This window comes from Chionomys nivalis, chromosome 20 (genome assembly GCF_950005125.1).
Source record: "Chionomys nivalis chromosome 20, mChiNiv1.1, whole genome shotgun sequence".
In the NCBI taxonomy this organism is placed as follows: Eukaryota; Metazoa; Chordata; class Mammalia; order Rodentia; family Cricetidae; genus Chionomys; species Chionomys nivalis.
Genome location: NC_080105.1, coordinates 4,309,518 through 4,334,597, shown reverse-complemented (window position 1 = coordinate 4,334,597; position 25,080 = coordinate 4,309,518). Strand labels below are relative to the sequence as shown.

The 25,080-nt window shown below is 51.1% G+C and overlaps 1 protein-coding gene across 9 annotated transcripts in view; it reads left to right on the top strand.

The window, feature by feature from the left end:
- Window positions 1–24,488, top strand: part of Eps15l1 (epidermal growth factor receptor pathway substrate 15 like 1) — an 80,560-nt gene extending 56,072 nt beyond the window's left edge. For 4 of the 9 annotated variants that reach the window (XM_057752276.1, XM_057752277.1, XM_057752278.1 and 1 more), the window contains 4 exons: window positions 7,754–7,886; window positions 9,728–9,775; window positions 19,485–19,690; window positions 23,962–24,488. In XM_057752276.1, coding sequence (XP_057608259.1) covers window positions 7,754–7,886; window positions 9,728–9,775; window positions 19,485–19,690; window positions 23,962–24,105 — 531 coding nt within the window. In that variant the 3' untranslated portion in view covers window positions 24,106–24,488. Of the gene's footprint in view, window positions 1–1,884; window positions 1,966–7,753; window positions 7,887–9,727; window positions 9,776–19,484; window positions 19,691–23,961 lie in introns of those variants that run through there. The other 5 variants (XM_057752279.1, XM_057752282.1, XM_057752283.1 and 2 more) reach the window with 5 other exon arrangements.
- The last annotated feature ends 592 nt before the right edge of the window (window positions 24,489–25,080 follow it).

The window sequence follows — 25,080 nt, the reverse complement described above, 5'->3', positions numbered from 1 at the left end:
GCTGCCTGTGTGCACTCACTGTCTTTCTGTCTTCAGTGTGAGGGTGGTGGAAACCCCAGGAGATGGAGGCCAACCACATGGGGTCCCTGCCCTCCCCCACCATGCCTTCTTTTCACTCTGTCCCAAGTGTGCAGTCACTCTCAGGTGCCAAAGGCTGGCAGCTGTAGCAACATGCAATGTGACATGCTGCTTCCAAAACACACTTGACATGCTGCAAGTTTTGAACACAGTGACAGACCTACACAGGTGCACAGGGAGGCAGGCCTGGCTTCCAGCACACTCAGGGGCCCATACATGCAGGTCCAGGAGCTGCCAGTACCTCGGCAGCACCTGACTTTGGAGAAGCAGAGGCAGCCCTGGGAGCCCAACTCCTACAGTCAGGGCATGTTGGCCACATGGGGGCAGCAGCTTATAAGGGCTGGTGATCAGGAGCTATGGGCTCCTTTCTGAGGAGCCAACTGTTCTTGGCTTGGAACCTGTTCCCTGTTCATTGTCCGTCCCAGGGAAGGCCTAAGCAAGTGTACAAGGTATCTGCAGTTGTAGGTTGCTGATGGGAAGGGCGTTTTCTCCACTGCCCTGTGGCTAGACACTGGCTGGTTGCCCATGCTCATGTAAGCAGCCCTAATTAAGCTCAGAATCACAGAAACCAAAGACGTGGAAGTAGGAGTGAAGAAGGGGTTTGTGGGAGTGGAAAGGAATGACAGGACTACGGGAATACATCACACACGTGTGAAAATGTTAGCGAGTTCTAAGTGTTCACTGAGAGGTCATGACCATCTGTGTGGCTGGGGGTCAGGGCCTGGGCCTCTCTCCACCTGGGATGCTGGGATTTGAGACTGGAGTAGATGCTAGCTCCTACCCCTATCGAGTCCTTCCCTGTCCCTCTGCCCAGTTACTGTCCAGTTGCAAAGGTCCCCTTCTCCTGATGAACCCCCCAGATAAGCCTCTGTCTCCCCCCTGCCCCCCACAACTGGGATAGGAAAGCCAGGCCCACTTCCTGTTCTCGGCACCAGGCCAGGACACAGTTGGCTGGGACTGTGGAAAATCCTGTCCCATACACTGTTTACACCATCCTGCGGCTCTTCAACTTCATGACACTTGTAAAGCCTGTGCCCGCCCCACCCCCACCCCCCACTGATTTTCCTCTCTGGTTACCTTGTTAGTTTTCAAGAACAACACCCGGTATAAATAAGTCTGGAGGGAAATGAAAGTAGAGTGGTGAGGGCTTTTTTCTTTTAGCTTTCTTTTTTCTCTTTTTAACCATCACCACCACCAGCCTTCTGCACCTGATCAGGGTGGGGCCGCAATGCGTGCCGTTCCTCACTCCTCAAGTTAAGAGTGTCCTACCTCACACAGCTGTGCTGAGGAAAGTGACAGCAGGCACCTCAGGGAGCCCTTCAGGCAGTGGAGGGCTCTGTCTTAGGGGTTCTGCTGCTGCAATGAAAGTCTGTGACTAAAGCAACTTGGGGGAAAAGGGTTTATTTGGCTTCCACTTCCACATCACTGTTCATCATCAAAGGAAGTCAGGACAGAAACTCACAGAGGACAAAAACCTGGAGGCAGAAGCTGTGGAGATGCTGCTTACTGGCTTGTTTCCCCTGACTTGCTCAGCCTGCTTTCTTACAGAACCCAGGACCACCAGGGATGGCCCCACCCATCATGAGTTGGGCCCGCCCCATCAGTCAGTAATTAAGACTGCAGGTTGGCCTACAGTCAGATTTTGCAGAGGCATTTTCTCAACTGAGGCTCCCTCCTCTCAGATGACTCCAGCTTGTGTCAAGTTGACATAAAACTAGCCAGGACAGGTTCCCAGAGGAATATCTAGGCAGTTGTTGAGCTTTGGTGACATTTGCTTGCTTTAAAAATGAGTTCCCCCGACTGCAGGTGCGGTCAGTGGCACGAGCCTGCAGAGCATGATCAGGGCCCTGGGTTCATCCCAGCACTCCAGCCGAAAAGGAAATCAAAGTAAGTAAGTTCTCTAAAGTGTGTTCATAGAGCACTTCAGAATGTAAATAAGGCTAACTTCTTTCACCTTCTCTCCACCCGCACCCAGAAGAAAAGCCACCTGTGAAGTAGCGGGGTGGATGACAGCCCATTTTCAGTGACTTTTCAACCTTGTCGTGGTTTTTTTTTTCTTTCTTTCTTTTTTTAAAAAAATCTTTGCAGTGGTGCTAATGGAACATAGGGTCCCCTGCATGCTAGGCAGGAGATTCACCCTTGAGCCATGCCCCCAGTCCTTTTTGACTATTCCTCAAAACTGCTTTCCAGAAGGTCTAAGCAGTCTACATTAACACAATTCTGAGGCCGTTGCAATGGTCAGCTCACTCCTGCCTCTGAATTCTTGATGTCATTGGAAGCATACCTGTTGCTCCCCAGTTCCCAGGCTTCACAGGAACCTCGACTAGGAGAGAGCCTGATCCCAAAGGAAACATGGTGGTAAACCTAAAATCATCAAAACTAGGGATACAAGCTGGCCTGGTGAAAGACATCTTTAATCCCAGCTCTTGGGAAGCAGAGGTAGGTGGAGCTTTGTGAGTTCAAGGCTAGCCTGATCTTCATAGTGAGTTCAGGTCAGCCAGGGCTATACAGTGAAGACATTTCCTCAAAAAAGAAAGAAAGGGAAGAAAGGGAAGAAGGAAGGAAGAAAAGAAAAGAATAAAGCTGGTACTGGGAAATCCCTGGGCATTGTGGCACTAGACAAGATAGAACACTAGAGGAGAGCCAGGCTGACACAGCTAAGCCCCAAGGAGACATTGCAGCTAGCCAGAAGGTCAGAAGCATTGTCACCAGGTGTCAGGGTTTCCCAAGTCAGGAGACCAGGGAACTGTGTCCACACTGCACCCTCTGTCCACTTCTGTATTTCAGGCCCCAGGCCCAGGACTGTATCACACAGGCCATCACACAGTTAGACCTTCAGCTAACAGGTGACTTCTCTTTGGGAGGAGTGGTGCAGGTGTTGTGGCACCATGTGGAACTCAAGGATAGCTTGCTTGAGTCAGTGTTTTTTTCCACCATTGAACCTGAGGATCAAACTCAGGTCAACAGGCTTGCTTGCAAGTACATTGAGCCTCTTGCCAACATCAAAAGACTCTGAGAGGCACACACCTTTTCTGTTATCCTGTGTCTTGTCTGGAGGCTAGAGAAGCATGCATATAAGGGCAGCCTTGGGTTTATAGTGAGACCCTATCTCGAAAAATCAACCACTAGCCTGTAGATGGCCCTAGTCTACCTCCTTCTGCTCCCCAGAGGCAGGAGGAGTTGAGGGTCTGTAGACACAGGCTCCAGAAAGAGATAGGATCCTGCTTGTGTGCCTCACCATATTCTTAGCCTGTGGAGACCCATCTTGGGAGCCCTTCCCCAATGGATGCCTGAACCTCGTATTCACTTTCCTCTGCACCTGCAGTTCTGACACAGTATGACTTTTAAACAAGGCACAACTGGCGAATGAACAGTTACAGTATGCTGCAATGTTACTTGAGATTCAGGAGCTGTTTTTCTGGAACTCCTTCTCCATACTCTCAGTATGAGGGACTGTGACAAGGTGGGGGCCGCTCTATTCATTATGGCATCTCTGCTGATGTATCCAGTGTGTGGCAGACATTTTCCCTAACTCTTCCTTTCCAGGACACTCTTGACAATGAGGCCAATTGTCTCTGTCATGTCACAGATGGGAAATCAAGGCAGAGAGCTGGGCTGGGATTTCAGCCCAGCTTGGGAAACCCAGCTTACCTCATACCATAGACACATGCCATAGGTGCTGCAGCACCTGGCTTTTCCCGGGGTACCAGGAAGCTCAGGTACTTGACCTGTTGGCTGTGTCTCCAACCCTAGAACGCTGTTTTCTTTTGGAGGAACTGCCTTCTCCCCTGAAGCCATGTGTGTCTCCTTCAGCCTGAGAATGGGGAGTTCTCGGTGTCTGCCCTTCAGACAGTGCCGTGGAGTTAGTCCAAGTCTGGGTAGTAGACAAGCTGTACTAGCCCTGGGTCAGCACTGACGTGCGGTACAGTCTGGGCAAGCCTTCCTGTGCCTCAGTTTACCTGTGTGTGATGGCAGTAGGGCTCTCTCACAAGTCCTGGGGAAGAAGGTGAGAGTAGCAGGACCAGGCCCTGAGAGGCCTGGGGAGGAGCTGTAGCTGCTGCAGGCCCTGCCGTGCCCCTGCTGCAGGCCCTGCCGTGCCCCTGCTGCAGGCCCTGCCGTGCCCCTGCTGCAGGCCCTGCCGTGCCCCTGCTGCAAAGAACTTGTGACTGGAGCCCAGCGTCTTCCCTGTGACCGGATGAGCCACACTCTCCCCACCTCTCCAGCAGTGCGATGGGTGCATTGTCTGAGTGCTGCCTTGGGTTCTGGGTGCTTTGGTGACTCTGTCCTCGGCCTGCCCTGCGGGGAGGAAGTAGAAAGCACCCACCCTCCCCTCACTCTCTGGGTTCCTTTGAGGAGTCTCATGTCATTTTATTCTCACGTCTGCCCAGTGCTGTAGATACCCTGTGGTGGCAGCTCTGCCATCACACCTGGCTTGGTCCTTCTGGTTTTTGTCAACAGTGAATTTATCTGACCTGGACTTTACTATTTTATATGTTGGGTGAAATGTGTTCTTGTTTACTTTGTTTAACATTTTGTTCTTTTTGAGAAAGGGTCTGTCTTAGTTAGAGTTCCTTTTTTTTGGTTTTGCGAGATAGGGTTTCCCTGCGTAACAGTCCTAGCTGTCCTGGAACTAGCTCTTGTAGACCAGGCTGGCCTCGAACTCACAGGTATTCACCTGCCTCTGCCTCCCAAGCGCTGAGATTAAAGGTGTGCACCACCACGGCCCAGCTCAGTTAGAGTTCCTATTGCTGTGATGAGACATCGTGACCAAAGCAGCTTAGACAGGAAAGGGCTCACTCCACCTCCACCTCCACCTCAGAGGAGGTCAGGACAGAGATTCAGATGCACAGGAGCCTGAGGCTGGGGCTGATGCAGAGGCTATGGAGGGAAGCTGCTTACTGGCTTGCTCCCCATGACCATCAGACCAGAGATGGAACTGCCCTCAATGGGCTGAACCCTACCCCATCAACCAATAATTAAGAAAATGCCCTACATGTTTGCCTGCAACCTAATTTTATGGGGACATTTTTTTTAATCTTTTTTTTTTTTTTTTTTTTTTTTTATTCCAAGACAAGGTCTCTCCTTATAGCTCTGGCTGTCCTGGAACTCACTCTGTAGACCAGGCTGGCCTCTAACTCAAGAGATCTGCCAGCCTCTGCCTCTCAAATGTTGGGATTAAAGGCATGTGCCACCATCACTCAGCTGGAGGCATTTTCTTAATTATAACTCCCTCTTCTCAGATGATGTTAGCTTATGTCAAGTTGACTTTGAATTGTCCATGACAGAGTCTCACCCTGTAGCACCCTGACTGGCCTCAAACTCAGACAGAGATCTGTCTGTCCTGGGGTTAAAGGTGTGTGGCACTGTATCCAGTCAGATATTTCACTTAAGAAAGAATTAGTTTATGTGTTTTGTTTGCATATATGTCTTATGCAGCATAGCTCTGTTAGACTCCTGGAGCTGCAGTTACAGGTGGTTGTGAGTTGTCATGTGGACCTCACAAGAGCAGCCAGTGCTCTTCATCATCCATTGTCCATGCATTTCACTTAATTTTTTTCCACCATATTTTATTTGTGTAAGTGTGCCAAATGCCCCAAGTTGCACAAGTATTAGAGGAGTTTCTTGTTTCCACCATGCAGGTCCAGGGATCACAGCAATCCCTCTTAGCATTTCCATTTCTCTTTCCTATTTTCACGCTCTCCACCAGGTGTGATAGTACCTGCCTGTCCTCCTAGCACCCAAGAGACTGAGGCAGGAGGATCAGGAAACCTACCCCTTGCCATACCACAGAGATCTTTCTCCCACATGGGAGGCTCCAGCTCTTCCCTGCAAGTATCTCAAATGATCTGGCCACTGTGCTTTGTCCACTGTCTGTCAGAGGGTGTCTCCCCCATAGGTAAGAGGCACTGCATCCCTATGATGCTGACACACAGGCACCTGCCAGCCACAGACACTGACCCTGAACCGGGAAGGATGCCATGAGTGGTGGGAGCCCTTTACCAGCAGGGGGAGGCCCAGGCCCACCACTGAATCAGTGCCAAGACAGAGTGATTATTGACAGGCAGGACTCAGACCAGAGTGGGGTCCATCTGCTAAACTTCCCCTGGGGTCTCTAGTACTTGGCCGAGTTCCCAGGGGCCTCATAGAGCTTCACAGTCCATCGTATCTCCTCCTCATCATCTATGCCCTGGCAATGCTTACGTGTCATGGGCAGCCTGTCTATGGCGGTTCTCCAGCTGCTCCTGTCCTGGGCAGTCCTAGATGCTTTGTTACTGTCACACCGAAGGTCCACAGTCCTCCTCTGTGCTGTCTGTCTGGTGTCTTTTAGGCCTTCCTCTTCACCTCATCTCATGCACCACCATACCTAGCTGTATTTATTGTTTTGTTTTTTGAGGAGATGGGCTCAAAGGAGGCCAAGACTTGGCACCTGTGCGCCCTGAAGAGCGCTTAGAGTGTGCTTGGTACACCAGCCCCATGTGTGGTCTGACTTCTATTCACCACCCCTCCCTCCTCCTCCTTTCTCCACCCATCCATCCACCAGACTACCCCCATCAGTCCACTGTGCATCTCCCTGCTGTCCTCCACCCGTTTCCCCATCCATCTGTCCTGCGCTTCTCATGTTGCTGTCATAAAATATCCCGGTCCATCACTGTGGGGAAGTCAGAGTGTAGCTTGAAGCAGCCAGTCATACTCACAGTCCAGAGCAGGGGATAAATGCGTGAATGTTTGTATTTAGCTCTCTATCTCTGCTTATAGAGTCTGTGGTGCCACCCACAGTGGGCAGGTGTTCCCACCTCAGTTCATGTAATCGTAATCAAAATGGTCCCTTCTCCCATGCCTACAGGCCAACCTTATCTAAACTTGGAGCCCTCATTGTTGAGAATTGCTTCCTTGGTGATTGTGGATTTTGCAGGTTGAGGATTTAAACTAACCATTCTACCACCCATTCACTACACACCCATGCATCTACTCACCCATTTAACCACATCAGTCTATGCCTTCATCCATCTACCCTCACCCACGTCACATCCACGACACGTCCCACCCATGCTCACCCACAGGTCCCATCCACCCTTACCCACATGTCTGTCTATCCATTCACCACTCCACACATCATCCACTCCCTCATCCATCTGTTTATAACTGTCTTAATTTCAAACAGGAATTGGGGCTTTAATTGAGACTAAAGCCTTGGGTAGGGAAACAAGCTGAAGTAGAAGTAGCTGCCCCGAGTGGGTAGAGCTAACGGAGGTAGTGTGATTGTGCCAGCAGATGAAGGGGGCAGGCACTGGAGCAGACACTCCAGCCTGAATCACTCAGCGGGCTGCAGCATACAGGCTCTGGGGGCATAGAGAGGGTCTGTTCCAGCATCAGGCCAGCAGAGGCTAAGGCCATACGCATCTCTGGACATGAGCTGAAGTCCCAGGAACCCATGTGTAATGTTGAGCTGAGAAAGATCCCATAATGGAGCAAGAGAGACCATTGGGAAATAGGGTTACCCTCTGCAGCTTGTATTGGTGGCTTCTCTTTCATTCAGAGGGCCTGACTTTTGAGGGTGGAGGAAAGTGGAGTCTTGAGAGGACCTTGGTCTTGCCAGGGCTCTTGGTGCGGGAGTATTTGCCCAGTGCCTTCTTTTTAATGTCTGTTTTTGCCTCTTTCGTGTCCTCTCTTACAGCCCCCACCTTCTGGCCCCTTCTCCTCCTCCTTGGGAGGCACAGGATTCTCAGATGACCCCTTTAAAAGTAAACAGGACACTCCCGCTCTGCCTCCGAAGAAGCCCGCTCCTCCACGGCCCAAACCGCCCAGCGGTCAGTACGCTTCCTCCTCTCGCGGCACCCGCCCGTGGGGACAGGGCGGCGGGCACAGGGCCCCTCGATTGAGCAGTCCAGAGTAGAGTAGACCCCAGGGTAGGAGAGTTTCCCCTCTGCCCCAATACCTCCCCATTGCCCTCGGCTTGAGCTGTGTGTGCTATGCTATTTCCCTGTCCCGAGGTGCAAGCTGTGACAGTATCCACATGAAGGTCCCCCTGAAGGCGCCTGCATCAGTGTACCTATATCTGCACCATCCCTTAGTGTACAACATCTTCCTGGCCTCATGCCGTTCCCACGGTGGCTGCAGCAGGGACCCTGAGTGTTGGGGTATGGTGGTAGTTTTGACCCACCTGGTCAGGAGAAGGCTGCCCCAGAGGGGCTTCCTGCCCTCTTCCCTATAACCTCACAATCCTAAACCCTGCTCTCCAGAGAGGGCCACTGTGCCCTCCCCTAGCACATCCTGAGTATTTGTGACTCCCATATGAAGGGTTGAGGACAGAGCTCAATGGCCTTGCATGCCTGAAGTCCTGGCTTTGATATCTAATACTGAAAAAGAGAAAACATTTCTTTCCAGTCCCTAATAAGAGCAGGTGGCCACAGGGCCACAACTGTCCCTACAGGCTCCCGTCCATCATCCATCCCACTCTGCTATCCAGGTTGTCCTTGGCAGCAGGACACCTTCATAGACCACCTACAGAAGATAGAGGGAGGGTTATCCTGAAGAGGCTGCCCTCCCCTGCTGTCACCAGTGCCCCTCAGGGACAGGTTGGCAGACTGTATGATGAGAGCATACTCTGTGAAAGGGCGGGAAAGGGGCACCTGTAAAAGACCCTGGCCTGGAAGTACAGGGAGTCCTTCCACTGTGGGCAGCACCCTGCACTCCATCACCTTGGGTGTAGCATGTAAACACATGTGCACACCTGCACATACATGCCCCTCATTCACAGGCAGTGTGTGTGCATGCCCACATGCATGTTCCATCACTGAAGGCTCACATGCACTTTGAAAACAAAGGCTTGAATGTGTGTGTACCTATGTATGTTTTGCGTATGTACTCATGGTGTCAAATGTTAGAGTGTCAAGTGAGCATTCATTCCTACAGTGTGCCCACTGCCTGTGTCAGATGTGCCACAGGCATTCACCTGCACACCTGTAAACACTACACTCACTCTGCCTCATGTGTGTCCACGGATGTGCTCTCATGGACACAAACAGTGCTGACACTGTCCCACATGTCCTCCCATGTCCTTGTGTGTCCTCTCCTCACGCTGAATTTAGAGAGCAGGCAGCTTGTGAAGTGTTGAGTGCTCAGGGACCCCATACCTCGCATTGCAGTTGAGTCTTCTCAAGAATCGGCCCAGGATCGGGGCCTCAAGGCCCTCAGCCACCTGTTTGAGGCTCTGAACCTGGTGCATTTTCCATGATGCAGATCTGGGTTCTGTCACAGCCACTGTGCCTTGGGTGTGTGTGCATGTGTGTTCTTGCTGTCTGACTTTGGGAGGCCTGGTGCATCCCTTAATTTTTCTGATGCTAGTGAGACCCTGTGATAGACAGGGCAGGCAACACAATGTCTACTTACCACAGAGGAAGGGGAACAAGAGGGCATGGGGCCCACCCAGAGTCACAGGGGAAGATGGCATCTGCACCTGGACTTGGTCCCCATGTCCCCTCCATCAGTTGTCTCTTGTTACTTGCCATTTGCTCTTACATCAGCAATCAGGAGAACCCAGCCAGGAGGGTCCCAGCATCCTGAGAACTGGGTCTCTCGTGCACTGTAATCCTGAGCAGCTGCAGAGTACCTGTGGGGGCCTAAGCATTTTTCATTTCACTCTACCCAGAAGCAGCAGCTGGACAGAAAGGCGCGGCCATGTACACACTGCTGGGTGGTAGGTACAGATGTGTGTGGGCTGCATGTAAGCCCAGCATCCTATGCTGTGGTTGTGTCAATCTCATGCTAGTCTCTAACCATGCAGGTACCGCCATGGTACCAGTGCACAGCCCAGGACCCTCCCCCGCCTTAGCTGACTTGTTAATTAGCCCTGTTTGATGGGAAAGCATTTGGCATCAAATGCCTGGTTCATGCATGGATTTGGAGCCCAATCTTGCACTTCTTCCTGTGTCCCATCCATACCACACATGCCACAGCTACTCTCAGGTGGATGGGGCAACAGTTCACACTGACATGGCTGGACTTGCTCAGGAGCCAGGGCACTTTCTTTCTTCTGACCACTTAAGAAGGGACATAGCCAAGCTGAAGTGGGGCCTTTATTTTATTTTATGTCTGAGACAGGATCTGTCTCTGTCATAACCTGGAACTCGACAATTCTCCTGCCTCAGACATCGTGCCTCATCATGCCCTGTTTTGGGATGGTGCTTTTCTGCCCACCCTTTTTCCATTGAGGAAAACCACATGACCAGTGTACAGCAAAAACAGCCCTCAGCTCCATCGTTCAGACCCTCGCGATATCACATGTGAAATTCTGCAGTGGGAGAGCTGGTCCTGGCATGGCTAGGAGGGGATGGAGGAGGTAGGGCACCCTGCTCCCAAGGACCCCTACGGGTGAATGTGCCTGGCAGAGAACGTGTTACAATGGCAGTGCTTCTCCAGACTGTTTCAGCTGATTCAAGCAGGAATCGTGAGTGACAGTGGCTTTCCTCATTGTGACTGCCCTGCATGTGAGATGTGCTACCATCTTCCTGCCCTGGCTTTTCTAGCCCAGGGACAGAGACTCTCTGAAAGACCCTGCAGAGTCCGTGTGCCTGGGAGTGGCCACTTAGCTTTGGTCAACCTTTCCAACAAAAATCTAAGGAGTTGTTCAGTCAGGCTGCTTTGGGGACACGAGGACCTCAGGCAGATGTCCATGGGCTGCCTTGGACACGTGCCCAAAGCTCACCTGCCTCAGTTTTCCACAGCCTGGGTCCAGGCTTGTAAGTAAAGCACATGGCATGATGAATGGTGTACAGGTCTGCCTTGCATTCCTGTGCACCTAGCCGTCCCAGGTGCAGGGTCCCCTGAGGGTTGCGCTCAGGATGTATAGTTTGAGTCTGGGCGGCATATAATTACATGCTGCGTTCTCCCAGCTCCATGTCTCTTGGGGTCTTCTGTTTGTCCTAGCTCATTTCAGTTCACCTAGGGATCAGCTGCATCTGTTGTGGTGCCCCCCACCCCAATGCCTTGAAGCTACAGAGTATGTAGGCTGCTGGGGTGTGCAGAAAAGTTGGGTGTTTTGAAAGCACTGCATTTTCATGCCTGGAGATCTTTTCTAGAAAGGTCTGTCAAGGTATTAAATAACCTGCAGGTGTCTGTCTGAGCCTGAGGCAACTGACTGCTTTCAGACGCATGCAAAACAGCTTGAAAACTGCCAGTGAGCGCACACCTCCCCCAGGTAAACAGTGGTGTATTTTCTGCAACGGACGAAGACGGAGATCAGTCAGAACTCACCGCTAAAGTTTCTAGGTAAAAGTTGTTGATTTGCAAAGAGAGAAACAGATTTTTTTTTTTTAAGTGCAGGAAACGGCTGTGTGGGCGTCAGTGATTGGGCTGCCTGAGATAGCGGAATCCTGACGAGCCCCACCCTGCCACTTCCTGCCAGTGCTGCCCTGCGGCTCCTAGCAGAGCCTGCCCGCTGCCCCAGCGGCACCCACTCACCAGCCAGTCACCTTTAACCTCTCCCCGAGTTAATGATCATCTTTATTACTACTCATGACCTCTTCTCTACAAGGCCAGGCACACGATAGGGATAAGGTCATAGTAGCTTTTTGCCCCTTCCCACAATGTCACTATCAGTACATTTACGTTAGCAAATATCTCTCACTCAGGCAACATGAGAATGGTCTGGACTTGTATTGAATTTGATGCCCTTTCCAAAGCAGAAGCAAAAAGTCACTTCTTAAAAAAAAAGTCACTTCTACCAGGACAGACACATCCTCTCCCACCCGTGTGAGATCTATGCAGAGTGGCATGAGTTCCTCACAGGGTCACTGTGGCCGGCAGAGTACAGGCACAGAGAATGTTCTAGGACCATAAGCATTCCACTCCAGTGTGCTTTCAACCCTCCTGTGAAGTCCCAGGCCAACGACAGAACCTGCGTGTCTGGGCCCTGACACTGGCCATACTGTGCGCGAGCCTCTCAGTGCTGCGTATTGTCAAATGGCATCGCCATCTGAGCCTGTGGTTAGCACCTCTGCCCTGAATATAACTACTTTAATTCCGTTCCCACGATGGTGGCAAAGAGATAATGCAGCGGGTATACTAGAGAGTTTAGAATGGGACACACTTATTCCATTTCAGGAAGACGCTGGCATTTGCTAGCCAGCCAGGAGGGGCAGAAGGCACCCAAGCCACCTGAGACACCTAAACTGGTGGAGCACCATCACCCCCATTTTGCCCTCACTGTACCCACTGCCTGTGCAGATGCTGGCTGAGGAGGCACCCATATGCTGAAAGGGCTGCTTCCCAGGCTATGGGTTAATCCATGCTTCTCCAGCTGGTTGCAGTAACCTTGCAATTCCCGTTCTGCAGAGTTAGCAGAACAGTTTGAAGTAGAAGTATTTGCCTACCTTGTCACACCCACCCCACTGTACCCAATAGGATGATTCCAATGGATGTCCTGTAACTCCATTACCTGGTATGCAGTAGCGGGTAAATAGTACTCCAGGGGTGGTTCACATCCAGACAGTGGAGGTCCTGGGGAGCCTGCGGGACATAAGCCCAGAGAAATAGGGTCTTCCTTCCCACCTGCATCTGTGGTGATGAGTGGGCACAAGCAACTAACTTCCAGGCCCTCACTGAGCTGAGGGTCTACCGTTGACTCACCTAAAGGACTCAGGCTATTGGCTCCAGGTACAATCTCCCCGGCCCTCTGGCAGGGTCAGTGTGGTCGCTCACAGCTTGTCAGAAATTTCACCAAGTAGAAGGGCTGGAGAGATGGTTCAGTGGTTAAGAGCACTGACTGCTTTTGTAGAAGTCCTGAGTTCAATTCCCAGCAACCACATGGTGACTCATAACTGTTTATAATGGGATCCAATGCCCTCTTTGTCATGCAAGTATACAAGTAGAGCACTCATGTACATAAAATATATTATAAAAAAAAGAGAGGAGCTGGAGAGATGGCTCAGTGACTAAGAACACTGGCTGCTCTTCCAGAGGACCTGGATTCAATTCCCAGCACCCACATGGCAGCTCACAACTGTCTATAACTCCAGTTTCAGAAGATTTGAAACCCTTACACCAATGTCCATAAAATTAAATATTTTTTTTTTTTTAAAAAAAAGGAAAAAGAAAAGAAAAGAGAACCAAGTAGGGTTCCTCCCCCTCAAGCCTCCTCGGGCTCCATGAGCCTGTGACCCTTTCCAGCATAGGTCATTCATTCCCACTGCAGACATCACGGTCTGTGCTGAGTTCCTCCTTCACAGAGGTAGCATTCTGGCTGTGTTGGCCCTTGTAGGGAAGAACAAAGGTCCCTGGCAGCCCCACGGCTGTGCATAGCAAGCACTAAAGACTCCCCACCGCCACTTCTCTGCAGAGAACATCTCCCTGAACGCCCACTGGAACAGAAGGATCGTGTCAAAAGTGACTTCTCAGAAGACTGATGTGTGCCAGAAATGGTGGCTTGTGCCTGTGATCCCAGCACATGGGGCATAAGGTCCCAGGGGGACTGCAGAGTGAACACCAAAACAAATGACAGAACACAGGGCAGGTGGTTTGTAGCAATTTGTGTCAGCCCTGCCCCCAGCCTGTTTTCTTCTGTAGGCTAATGTCACCCCGTTCACCAGTTCCTCGTTAGAGATCAGAGTGGCCCTTGTGGAAACTCAGAATTGTCTCTCTTGCTTCAGACCTCTTTGTCTTTTGTGGACCCTTTCCATGGTGGGGCAGCGCCGTGGCTGCCAGCCCCGCAGACTCCCATGACCCCTGCCCGTATCACAACAGACAAAAACAGCCCAAGCACAGGTGGGGATAACAAATATTTGTTCAGCTTTTCTCCTCAGCTCAGACCCAAACCTCATCCTGTCCCTTCTGATGCGCCAAGCAAGACTTCTCAAAAATTGGTAAATATTCTGGGTGGGAAGTTTTGGCACCACGATATGATCCGGTACCTCAGATTTTTATCTTCTGGACTATGCTGCTATACGGTGCTCTGATCTGCCAATGTGCAGAACTGCCTGCAAGCCCGCAGTGGCCTGGACACCAGGGCTGCCAGAACTGTCAGTGGGAGAACGGAGGTGTGAGCGGAAAGGACTCCTTTCTTATGACAGTTGAAAGTTTGAGTCAGGCAATCTGATTTCTCTCTCCTCTCTGTCCCTACGTAGTCTCTGCTTTGTTGGTAAGCTATGAGCAAAAAGAGATGAGATCCTTGGTGACTTCTTGGTGTCCCTCACCTAGTTCCCGACAGAAGGACTCGCAGAAAAGCCTGGCAGTGAGAACGACCAATGCTGTCCAGGGCAAAAAAGGACAGTAACGGTGTGTGGGTGCCCATGTCGGTGCATGGCAGTGTGGGAACGACCTGGGTTGCAGTGGGTAATGGCTGGGGTGGGGCAGCTGCCCTGACCACAAACCTTTAGTCTTTGTTTTCTAGTTGTCTTTTTTAGGGGGTGTTTTTCCTGTATTTATCTCTCATCTGCAGAACTGCGTTTTCTAAGTACAGCAATGAATTGTGTCAACAGAACTCAGAGTTTGACAGGGGCAAGCACATGCTCTCTCTTGGGTGCAAATTTTTTTTTTTTTTTAATTTTTTCCCCCCTTTTACAGCACAATGTTGCACTCGACAGCCCAGACTGGTTTGCCTGGAACTAATGATCCCCCTGCCTCCGCCTTCTGAATACACCAGAGCCCGGTCCTGATATTTGATATTCTCCTTAATCAAATTTCTAGGGCCCCTGCACCCCAGACCTCTTGACTGTTCTTCTGTATCAGTCACCCTTCTTGAAACTGATTATTGAGATCCAGTGTGTTATTCAAGCCTGGCTCTGGGAAGGAATGGCTCGGGATCCCTGAGAAGCAAGCCCAGAAAGGCAAAGGCACTTCCCTGATCTTTAGTCTCTGGCTGTGCTGACTTTCTGTGCTGGGAGACAAACAGCCTCGAAAACCTGAAAAATAGAAAAATTAAAGAAATTCTTCCAGGGTGGGGCCGGCCACTGAGTAATTTTTTTTTAGCAGAGTGTGCTGTGGTAAACCATGGAGTTCGTGTTGTTTTTGCCGAAGTCAGTGCTGTGTGTGGTTTCGGTACACCGCTCGGGTGGCTGTTGAAACTGCTGTGGTTTCCACATACGACCTACTGTGCTTCTTCAGTCCCCTCAGCTAGTGCAGCGGCCGGAGAGCACGGCCAGGGGTACCATGCCCCCTGTGGCATCAGTTATCACGCACCATCCCGTTAAATTTTCATGAAACGTTTTTATTTTCATTTGTTATTTTGGGGCGTAGCGGGGACGGGGGGTCATCTCATTCTCCCTGCCAAGCCTCCCAGTTCAAGGTGTGTGCCACCATGCCTGGCCAAACAGTTCTTTTATTGTTGTTTATTTCTTCCCTTTGTTTTGGTTTTCTACATTTATTTGCTTGTGTGTGTACTTTGGTCAGTGACACACAGGTGAGGCTCAGAGCAACTGTCAGGACAGTTCTTTCATTGTGTGAGTTTGGGGATTGAACCTAGATGTCAAGCTTGGGAGCAAGCAACTTTGTCTGCTGAGCCATCTTGCCAGTTTTGTCTTTGAGACATGGCCTCAGTCTTTTTTAGTTTTTTCTGATCTCTTTTCCGCAGCCATTTCTCCATACTCGTGTCCCAAGAGCCAAAAGCACTGTGAATTTGCTTCCTACTGCTGGGGTAGACAGAGTGACTTTGTCACACCCGGGATCAGCTTCACCTCGAAAAATGGGGAAAGCGATGAAGGAGTTAGCAGAAGTGGTTACATAAAAGCAGGAACTAGACCCAGCCTTGAAACAATACAGCCACCAAAAATAACTCAGTGCCAAGTAGGAAGCCACGGCCAGGGTCTTCCTTCATTGCTCAAGTTGTGGGCACAATCCAGGGCCACACCAACCTGCAAGTGGCAGGGACCTGCAGCACCCAAAACACAGGCACCTAAGAGAAAACCGTCCCCCTCCTGAAAACAAGAGGCAGCAGTTGCTCCTGGCGGGTTTCATGAGCACAGTCGCGATGTCTAAATAACGGTTTCGGCTGCAGCGAGTCTTGGTGTGAAAGGCTCTTTTCATCTCTGATCGCCTCTCTGCTCTCAGAAGCCTCAGTTGACTGCAGCCGGCTAGGCTCCTGACTGCCCTCCCACCAAAACAGTTTTTTGTGTCTTGTTTAATCCCCAAGCCAAGGGAGAAAAAGCTCTTCATTAAATAGACGAAGAGTGGTCCAGAAGTGGCTAGTCGCCTCCTTTCCCTGCTTAGCCTCAGCACACCCTGCAAGAAATGTCCTGCTCTTAAATTCTTACTGTTCATTGTTTTTGAGACAGAGACTCATGTAGTCCAAGCTAGCCTCAGACTCTGGTAGCTAATGTTGAACTTGAACTCCTGGTCCTCCTGCCTCAGCCGCTGTACTGGAATCAAAGGTGTGGCTAGCCACGCCTAGTTTTTAGTGGGTAGGGAATGAAACCCAGTGCTTCACTCGGGGCTGAACAAGCGCCCCACCCTTGTTTATACTTTAGATGGGGCTGGCTAAGTAATACAGTCTAGCTTCAAGCTCATAATCCTTCCTCAACCTCCCAAGTACAGGATGACAGTCTACATAACACGGTCAAGGCCAGCCTGGGTTACATGAGACCATTTCTCAAAAAACAATAATTTTAACAATAGTGACCTCTTCATAACTGGGGGTCAGGACTTCTAGCCATGAACTTGATGGAGGGGTATGGAGACAGGCTGAGCAGGCAGCAAGGCTGTGTGGAATCCCGGGGGCCAGCTGGTTCAGTCCCTAGCCTAGGATCTTGCCCAGTAAGTACTAGATCTGCACAAGCATGAGTTAGTGTGTATTTATGCATGGTAGGGCATAAGATAGCATCTAATTTGAGAGTGCCCAGGTTTGGGATCACTGCAGAACCCTGGGAGGAGAGTCAGTGTGGTTCTGGAGCTTTTCTAGTACTCTAGTACCTAGGGAACTCAGATTTTGTGCTATAACGAGCTACATTTCATCAAAGGCCCACAGCCCTTCCTCCCTCCCTCCCAGCTCCTGATTGGGCACTGAGGATGGGGAGCAAGGTCCAGACTCAGGGGCGGAGGTTCCAGACTTCGAGAAGAGAATGAGAAAGCACATAGTGACTTGACCACCAGGCGTGGCAGGGAGGCATCTGAGCCAACAAGTGGGCACTGGAATGGCCTCCACAATATGACCTTGCATGTAGATGGGCTGTGCAGATGAGGCCGAGTGCATGAGGGGCTGATGGGGAGGGCTCTGTGGCAGGACTCCTGGCAAGAGGGGGGTTGTTTAGGGTGGAAGTTACAGAGACAGTGACCAGAGAGGGTCCCCAAACGAGGACAGGGACCCCTCCTATGTCACACTCCTTTTGCCTGGGTGAGGCTCCCAGACCACAGGATGAAGGAAGAGGCCCAGGACAACAGTTGGGCCCTGGGTCAGTACCAGAAGTGTGCTGGAGCCTTGCGGGCCTCCCCAGCCTCTGCTGGCTGCCTTTTTGTTCGTGCCTGTTGGGTGGGCTTGCTGGTGATTGGCCTGCAGGGATATTTGGGAGTGGGAGAGAGATAGGCTTTAATAAGCCACAGGGGTCAGAACCTCTGTAGAATGAGGTGTGTACCTATCCTTCTGACAAGGGCTCTTTTATCTTTTTTTTTTTTTTTCTTTTTCGAGACAGTTTCTCTGTGTTGCTTTGGAGCCAGTCCTGAAACTAGCTCGTTTAGACTAGGCTGGTCTCGAACTCACAGAGATCCGCCTGTCTCTGCCTCCTGAGTGCTGGGATTAAAGGCATGTGCCAGCATCGCCCAGCTATCTTTTTTTAAGCGGGGGAAGCAGCATCCCGAAGGAACAATACAGTGATGCTCACTGGACTCCTCCCATGGCCATGCACCTGCTGCGCCCTCCTGTTACCAGGTTCCACTCCAGATGTGTCTTGTGAGTGTGTGAAATGCAGTGGTATAGCAACTGCAAGAACCCTTGCCTACCCTGTCAAGTCCTTACCTCCTGGTGGGGGCAGCAGGCCACTACTGTGTGAAACTTCTCATGGTGCTACACCTCTAGCGTTAGCTAAGCTGAGAGACAGCCTGGCTCCAACTATTGCACTTTGCAGCTGTCTGGACCCAGGCTGCCATTGATTCTCAGCTCCCGAGTATCATCCTGATAACACCCCAGTCTCCTTCCTCCACCACACATGAGGAGAGAACTTTTCCTTCACGAACCCCAGAGCAGAGAGTGGAAGGTGTGAATTGAGTTTGGAGCCCTAGATGGCTGGAGTGGGGTGGCTCAGTGGTCTGGGGGGAACAGAATACAATGCTAGGACTTTTTACTTGCATTTTTTCTTTTGCTGGGGGTGGGGGGTGAATGCCGTGGCACATATGTAAGTCAAAGTACCTTACAAAGCTGCCTGTCCCTCCCATGTTGGTGCCTGGCGTGGCTCAGGTCGTCAGGGTTGGTGGTAAACGCCTTACCTGCTCAGAAATCTTGCCAGCCAAACTGCTGTCAGGCTGTGCACTGGTCTACTTTCTTTCTGAATGATGATTTTGAAACCATGAGAGCCGGTGTGGGTAGTTCATTAACACCAGGGAGCTGTGCTGACCTGGCCCTTGGGACTGATGTCTCAGCCATGTTGGATGTCCGGACCCTGTGCTTGGACAGAGGTGCAACATCAGGATGCAGGAGTACCTGCCTGCCTTGGAAAGTGTGTGGTTGGTATTTGTCATTTGTAATCTTGCCCTGTGCTCTGCTCTGCCTGTGACCTTGTCACCAGGGAATCCTCCCTGCCCCCTCTTGCTGTCCTTAGATGTTTTTACTGTATCTCTCTGCTCAGCTGTGATGGGAAAAGTGTGATGGGCTGGGCTAAAGTGAGTCACGTGCAGACAGCCTGCCTGTCTCATCCTAGGTATTCTCTGAGTGGAGTAGTAACTATAGGGAAGTGTGGGCCAGTGACACCTCAGAACCAGGACCTCGGTACTGGGAACCAAACTTGAGTTCTAATGTGTTTTTAACTACTAAAGACAGGTCCAATTTTAGCTGCTGGTGGGTCTGTGTGTGTTTATGTGACCTGAAGTGATCTTGGGCCAGGTGTGGTGGCACAGACCTGCCATCCCAATCTCTTGGTAAGGTGAGGCAGGAAGATGAGTTCAAAGCCCAGCCTGGGCTGCATGGGAAGACCCTGTCTCAAAAATAACTTTAAAGCAATTAAATCATTCTTCTGGCACCGCTCACAACCCTGTTGTTCCTCTATTTGGGGTTATTATCAACAAACAGCATGCTGTAACAAGTAGAGTGGGCATAGGGTCGTGGATTCCAGACCCCCCCCTCCAAAAAAAATATCAGAGTCCCCAGGGCCACTGCTCTCCCCAGAGAGGCAGCCAAGGGCCCCACTCTGTCCTCCACCCTGTCATAGTGAGTAACTTGTATTTCTTTTTTTGTTTTTGTTTTTGTTTTGTTTTTTCCCTAAACTTTCCAGGTCAGAGTACACCTGTAAGCCAGCTTGATTCTTCAGCCTTCCCCGAGTCCCCCGATCCATTCCAGCCACTCGGGGCTGACAGCGGCGACCCGTTCCAAAATAAAAAGGGGTTTGGGGACCCATTTAGTGGCAAAGATCCATTTGCCCCCTCCTCCTCATCTAAACCTCCTAAGGCCTCTTCCTCCGGCTTTGCCGACTTCACCTCTGTAAGTTGAGTCCTCCCTCGGCTGCCTTCCTGCCTGGCTTGCTGCTTCTTGGGGGTGGGGGTCCCTCTGCAGCTACAGACACTGCTCCTCCTGCTGCTGGCCCCTCCCACCATCCATCTACTACTTTTGTTAATTATTCTGCACTGGCCTCTAAGAAAAATAGGTTGTCTATAAAGATAAGAGCTACAGTTTAATGGACTGCAGGAGGATGAAATTTCTCCTGGGAGAGTGGCACGGAATGTGCCTGATCTTTGTCCCTCAGAGGATATTGTGTTCACTGGGTTTCTGTTTGAGACATGGTCCCTATGTAGCAGAGGCTGGCCTGGAACTCAAGAGTCCACTTGCTTCTTCCAAGTGTTGAGACTAAGGTGTGTGCCACCATGCTGGTCCAGTGAATTTTGGAGATTGAGCGTGCAGGCACTTCCCAAGACTGACTGAATATTTCCTCAGGCCCTCGGAGTCTTCAGAAAGGACTCTGAGCCAGGGTCGCAGTCCTGCCTAAGCGCATTGTGCATGTAGGAGAAAAGAGTCCAGGCAGGGCATCCGAGAATGAGAGATTCGGCTATTTTCTGTTCTGTTTTGTTCTTTCCCCAATTTCTGTTTGATTTATTAGCAACGATGAGAAAGAATCCACCCTAGACGACCACCCTGGAACCTCTTCTCTCTTTCAAGGGTTCAGAGAGGCCACTTTCCCAGGCCAGGGTCTTCCTGGAATCAGCCTGGCTCCTTCGGGGCATTCTCAGCACCTCTGCCGCCTCAGGGCAGCCTGTGCTCTGAGTGTACTGTTGTCCCATAATCCGTGTCATTTTCCCAGAAGCGTTCCTTTGTAAAGGTTTGTGAGTTCCTCGCTGGGTTGTCTTGGGAGGCATTGGGATCACTGCTTTGTTTACTCATATCTTACTGTTCTTCGAGATAAGCACAGACTGTAGTTTGTAGCCTAGAATTAGTAGTCGTGAACTACTGATCCTCATGCCTCCAAACAGACCTGGAGGGCTGAAGCGTGGCTTGGAGGTGAGAGACTGGCAGAGCCGCATTCCCACTACAAACAAACAACCCAAAGCACTTGTATCAGGGCATAGTAAATACCCAGGTGCTCCCCAGCTGTTAGTGACATCCATGGGATGTGGCTGTATTGCGGCTTTATTTGAATTACATAAACAGAGCTGGGCCCAATGACACTTACCTCTTTTCCGAGTCCTGGGAAGCCGAGGCAGGAGGATCTCGGGGTTGAGGCTAGCCTGAGGTACATGGGGAGATGATGTCTAAAAATAGTAATAATAATAATACATTGTTCCTGGCCCTCGTTTGGCCCCTGGGGAGCTGTGACTTTTCCAAGATGCAGCCCATTCATCTCTGTTGGTAGCACACACAGTGTGCCTTTAGAAAGAGACAGAAGCTCTTTGAGTTTTTTGGATAGCACCAGGTGTATTTTCGTGTGGGAACTATTAACCAACAAGGCCAGGACTGGTGCTGTGTCCAGTCCACACCAGCTCTCTTATCTTAGCACTGGGCAGGTAAAAGCAGGAGAATCAGGAGTTCCAAGTCAGCCTGGGCTACGAAAATAAAATAGTTCGTTTAAAAAAACAAACAAACAGGGCACAGCTGTTGCCACGTGACTCCAGTGCTCGGTTTAGGCAGGGAAGAGTGGTGGTGGAGCTGAACCACAGTGTAGAGAAATGACTGTGGCCTTTCTGAAAAGCCAGTTCACTTCCTGTGCCCGCACCGGCGGAGCGCTCCGTTCCTCTGCACAGTTTCTCGTAAACACCAGGTTCCGAGCTGTGCCTGGGCTAACGACTCTGTTGTCCCAGAGTGCTTACTGGCTTCAGGTTTATGTTTCAAGTTTATCAGTTTGTTGTTTTGGTCTCGTCTAGGCTAGCCTCAAACTCTTAGCTTCTGGGTGCTGGGATGTTGGGTCCTGTACCCATACCTAGATTAACTTTTCATTTAAACACCCTCATCTCCAGATGGGAAACCAAATCCCGCCTGGCCTGTGTTCCCATCAGCATAGTGCGGTCCCCACCTGCGGCAGGGGTCCAGTGGGATCGCCCTCCCTGAACCTGAGTGCTGTGCTGGCTGTGCAGGCTCAGAAAAGGCTGTAGTCACCTGTGGAAAACAGCTGGCTGGGGTAGACTTCTGGAAGCTGATGTCACTCATGCAGGCTGGCCATGTTGTCCTTGGCACCTGCTGTGGCACCCCAGAGCTTTCTAACGGTGAGCCATTTCCCTCGGTAACTTTGGAAGCTGCTTTTTTTATTATTATTATTATTTTCAAGACAGGACTTTTCTGTGTAGCCCTGACTGTCTTGGAACTCACTCTGTAGAACAGGCTGACCTCGAACTCACAGAGATCCATCTGCATCTGCCTCACAGGTGCTGGGATTAAAGGCTTGCACCACCACCGCCTAGCTTTAATGGAAGCTTCTTTTCTTGGGCTCTGGCTATAGCTCAGTGGGTGGCGCTCATGAAGCCCAGGGCTCCATCTCCAGCATCCAGTAGTTGAGAAGTTAAAGATCATCCTCAGCTGGTTCAAGTCCAGTCTGGGCTATAAGAGACCCTGTCTCAAAAAAGGACTTGGTAGTTGGTACCTTTAATCCCAGCACTTAGGGAGACAGATAGATCTCTGAGTTGAGGGAAACCTTGGCTGTATAGAGAGAACTTTTCTTGAAAACAACAAAAAAGTTTCTTTACATCCTGGCAAGCAGGGCACAGTGGTGCCTATCAGAGGCCCAGGGAATTCCAAGTCCCTGCCCTAGAAAACAGCCACAAACAGCCATTCTGCCTCGGGCCTCACGTGTGTTCCTTAGAAGCAGCCAGGGGTGCGAATTTAGCAGAACAGCTGACAGCCTGCACAGCTTCCCTAGGAGCCAGGCAGACATCAGATTGACTTCTCTGGGCCTTGCAAAGGTGTCCATGAACACACTGAGAAGTGGAGACAGAGCCTGTCTGTACGCTCCATGCAGACAGATTTCAAGGGGCTTCAGAAATAAAAACTTCTTGACCAAATTACTTCTTGACCAAATTCTCAATGATGATGGTGTCTGAGAAAGGGGACTCCTTGCAGCTGACAGTACAAAAGGGAAGCGGCACCCAAGCTGCTGCTCAAGGGGCACCTAAGACACCCCAGACTCAGGTCACCCCTATGTGACCCAGGAAAACCAGAAATGGCTTAGTCTAAGCATCTCCAATCAGAGCTAGTCAATACTACTGAGAAAATATCCTTGCTAGAAACTTCTCTCGGCCCAAGTGCGTGAGGCAGATCTGTGTGGGGTTCTTTCTCTTGGCCTCTAGCTCAGAGGCACCCAAGTTTGTGGCATGAGTGAGGTGCAGCAGAGGCGGGGGCTTGTTCATCTGGGCTGTGGAGGATGAAGCCCTTCTTTCTGTGGCCCATCTTTTTTTATTTTGCTCCCCACGAAGTTTTGGGAAAATTTCGTAAGACAGTGAGGGGGAACAGATGAGGGGACCGAACCTGAGCCCTGGTGAGGGTTCCTGGGCTCCACCCCTTCCCTGGGGGGCCACACTCCCGCCAGCAGCATAGCTGAGTAATACTCCAGGAGATGCCTTGTCACTGGCTGGGAAGTCACAGTCCTGTTCTGGGACTCTTCGGTTCCTTGTGGCCCCCATATCTCCCACCTAGACTCTCCAAGGTCCCCAAGCCACTATCCGTGTCAGTTACTGGTGACAACGTACAGACAGTTCATTCTGAGGGCCCAGTGCCCTGGTGAAGCAGCTGCCTGTGCTCCTCTCCACTGTCCTTCCCTCCTTCCCCAAGGAGGTTGTGTTTCATCCCTTGTCTGCTGATGTCTGTCTGCTCTCGAGGACACAGATCTCCACATCCACTAGAAGGGATGGTGATTAGGGGACTGTTGAGGTCCCTATACAGGCAGTGTGCTGGCTCCCTGGGCGCTTGAGGCCTCTCAAGAGGACTTGGAGGAATTAAGTAGCTGGGAGGGTGTGGCTCCAGCCTAAGGAGGATGGAAACTTTGACAGTTGGGGTAGCTGAGGCAGGAGGATTGGTCAGCCTGGTCTCCATAAGGAGAACCTGTCTCAAAAGGAGAGAGAAAGCTGGAGGATGTGCCTCCAGAGTTGGTGGGCCTGCCTGCTAGAACCTTCCAGCACCAGGCCAGGCTGCCTCTCTCTACAGGGGTGGGTGTCTGGTCCTCCAGTTGGCAGCTCAGGTTGGATGCACCTTGCTTCTTTGTACATGAGGTGACGTCAGGGCCCCTCCGCCCACATTCTGGGTCCCCCTCTCACTTTCCCAATCTTTTTTTATAGTTTGGCAATGAGGAGCAGCAGCTGGCCTGGGCCAAGAGGGAGAGTGAGAAAGCGGAGCAGGAGCGGCTGGCAAGACTCCGGCGGCAGGAGCAGGAGGACCTGGAGCTGGCCATCGCGCTCAGCAAGGCTGACATGCCGGCTTAGGCGGTGCAGGGAGGCCGCCCATGCTCAGCACGCGCCCCGCTTCAAGCCGTGCTATGCCACAGCCACCAAAGCCAAGGACAAGCTGGCCGCAGAGCCTTGGGCTTTGGGGCCTTGTTCAGAGGCAGTAGATGCAGCTTACCCCTGTGGTTGGGCCAGGAGGGCAGCTGGCTTTTGGCCTGGAAGCTGCGGGTCTGTGTGCAGTGTGATGGCCATCAGTCAGGCTTCACCTTCCAGGTCATTCAAAGGCAGAGGAGGCCTCCAGTCTCCTGACTGCAGACAGGTCCCACTACTAGACCCTCCCCACATCCACAAGACAGCCCCCCACACATGATGTATGCATTCGTTGTATAAAAATGAAGTTTGAGTGATTAATATAAAATATTTTAATACAAAACATGAAGCTCCCTTGTTTTCAGTCTAGGAACGTGGGTCAGTGGCTCCCTGGCAGACTGAGGACAAGTGCTCCTGCAGCAGGGGTGAAGAGAAGTACTAAATTGTTTGCTTGTGCATGGTGCGTGTGTATGCCTGTAGGTGCTGGCAGAGGCCAAAGGGGCTATTATATCCCCTGGAACTGGAGGTACAGAAGTTGGGAGCCATACAGTGTGAGTGCTGGGTCGCCATCTTGGTCCTCTGCTAGACCATACACACTCTTAGCTGCTGGTCCAGCCCTGCACTGCACTGCATACTTGTCTTTTTTATTTACTTATTTTTGCATTCCATTTATTTATTGTGTGTGTGCACATGCATGAATCCATGGTGCACAGTGAAAGGGCAGAGGTCAGTTCTTTTCTCCAACCCTGTGATACCTTCAGATTAGAATAAGGTCATATTAGCAGCAAATGCCTTAACCCAGCGAGCCATCTCACAGGGCCGTTTTGTTGTTGATAGTAGTGGATTTTGCTTTTTGTTTTTATTAAATGTGTATGACTGTTGTCTGCATGTATGTCTGTGCATCCCTGGTACCCATGGAGTTGG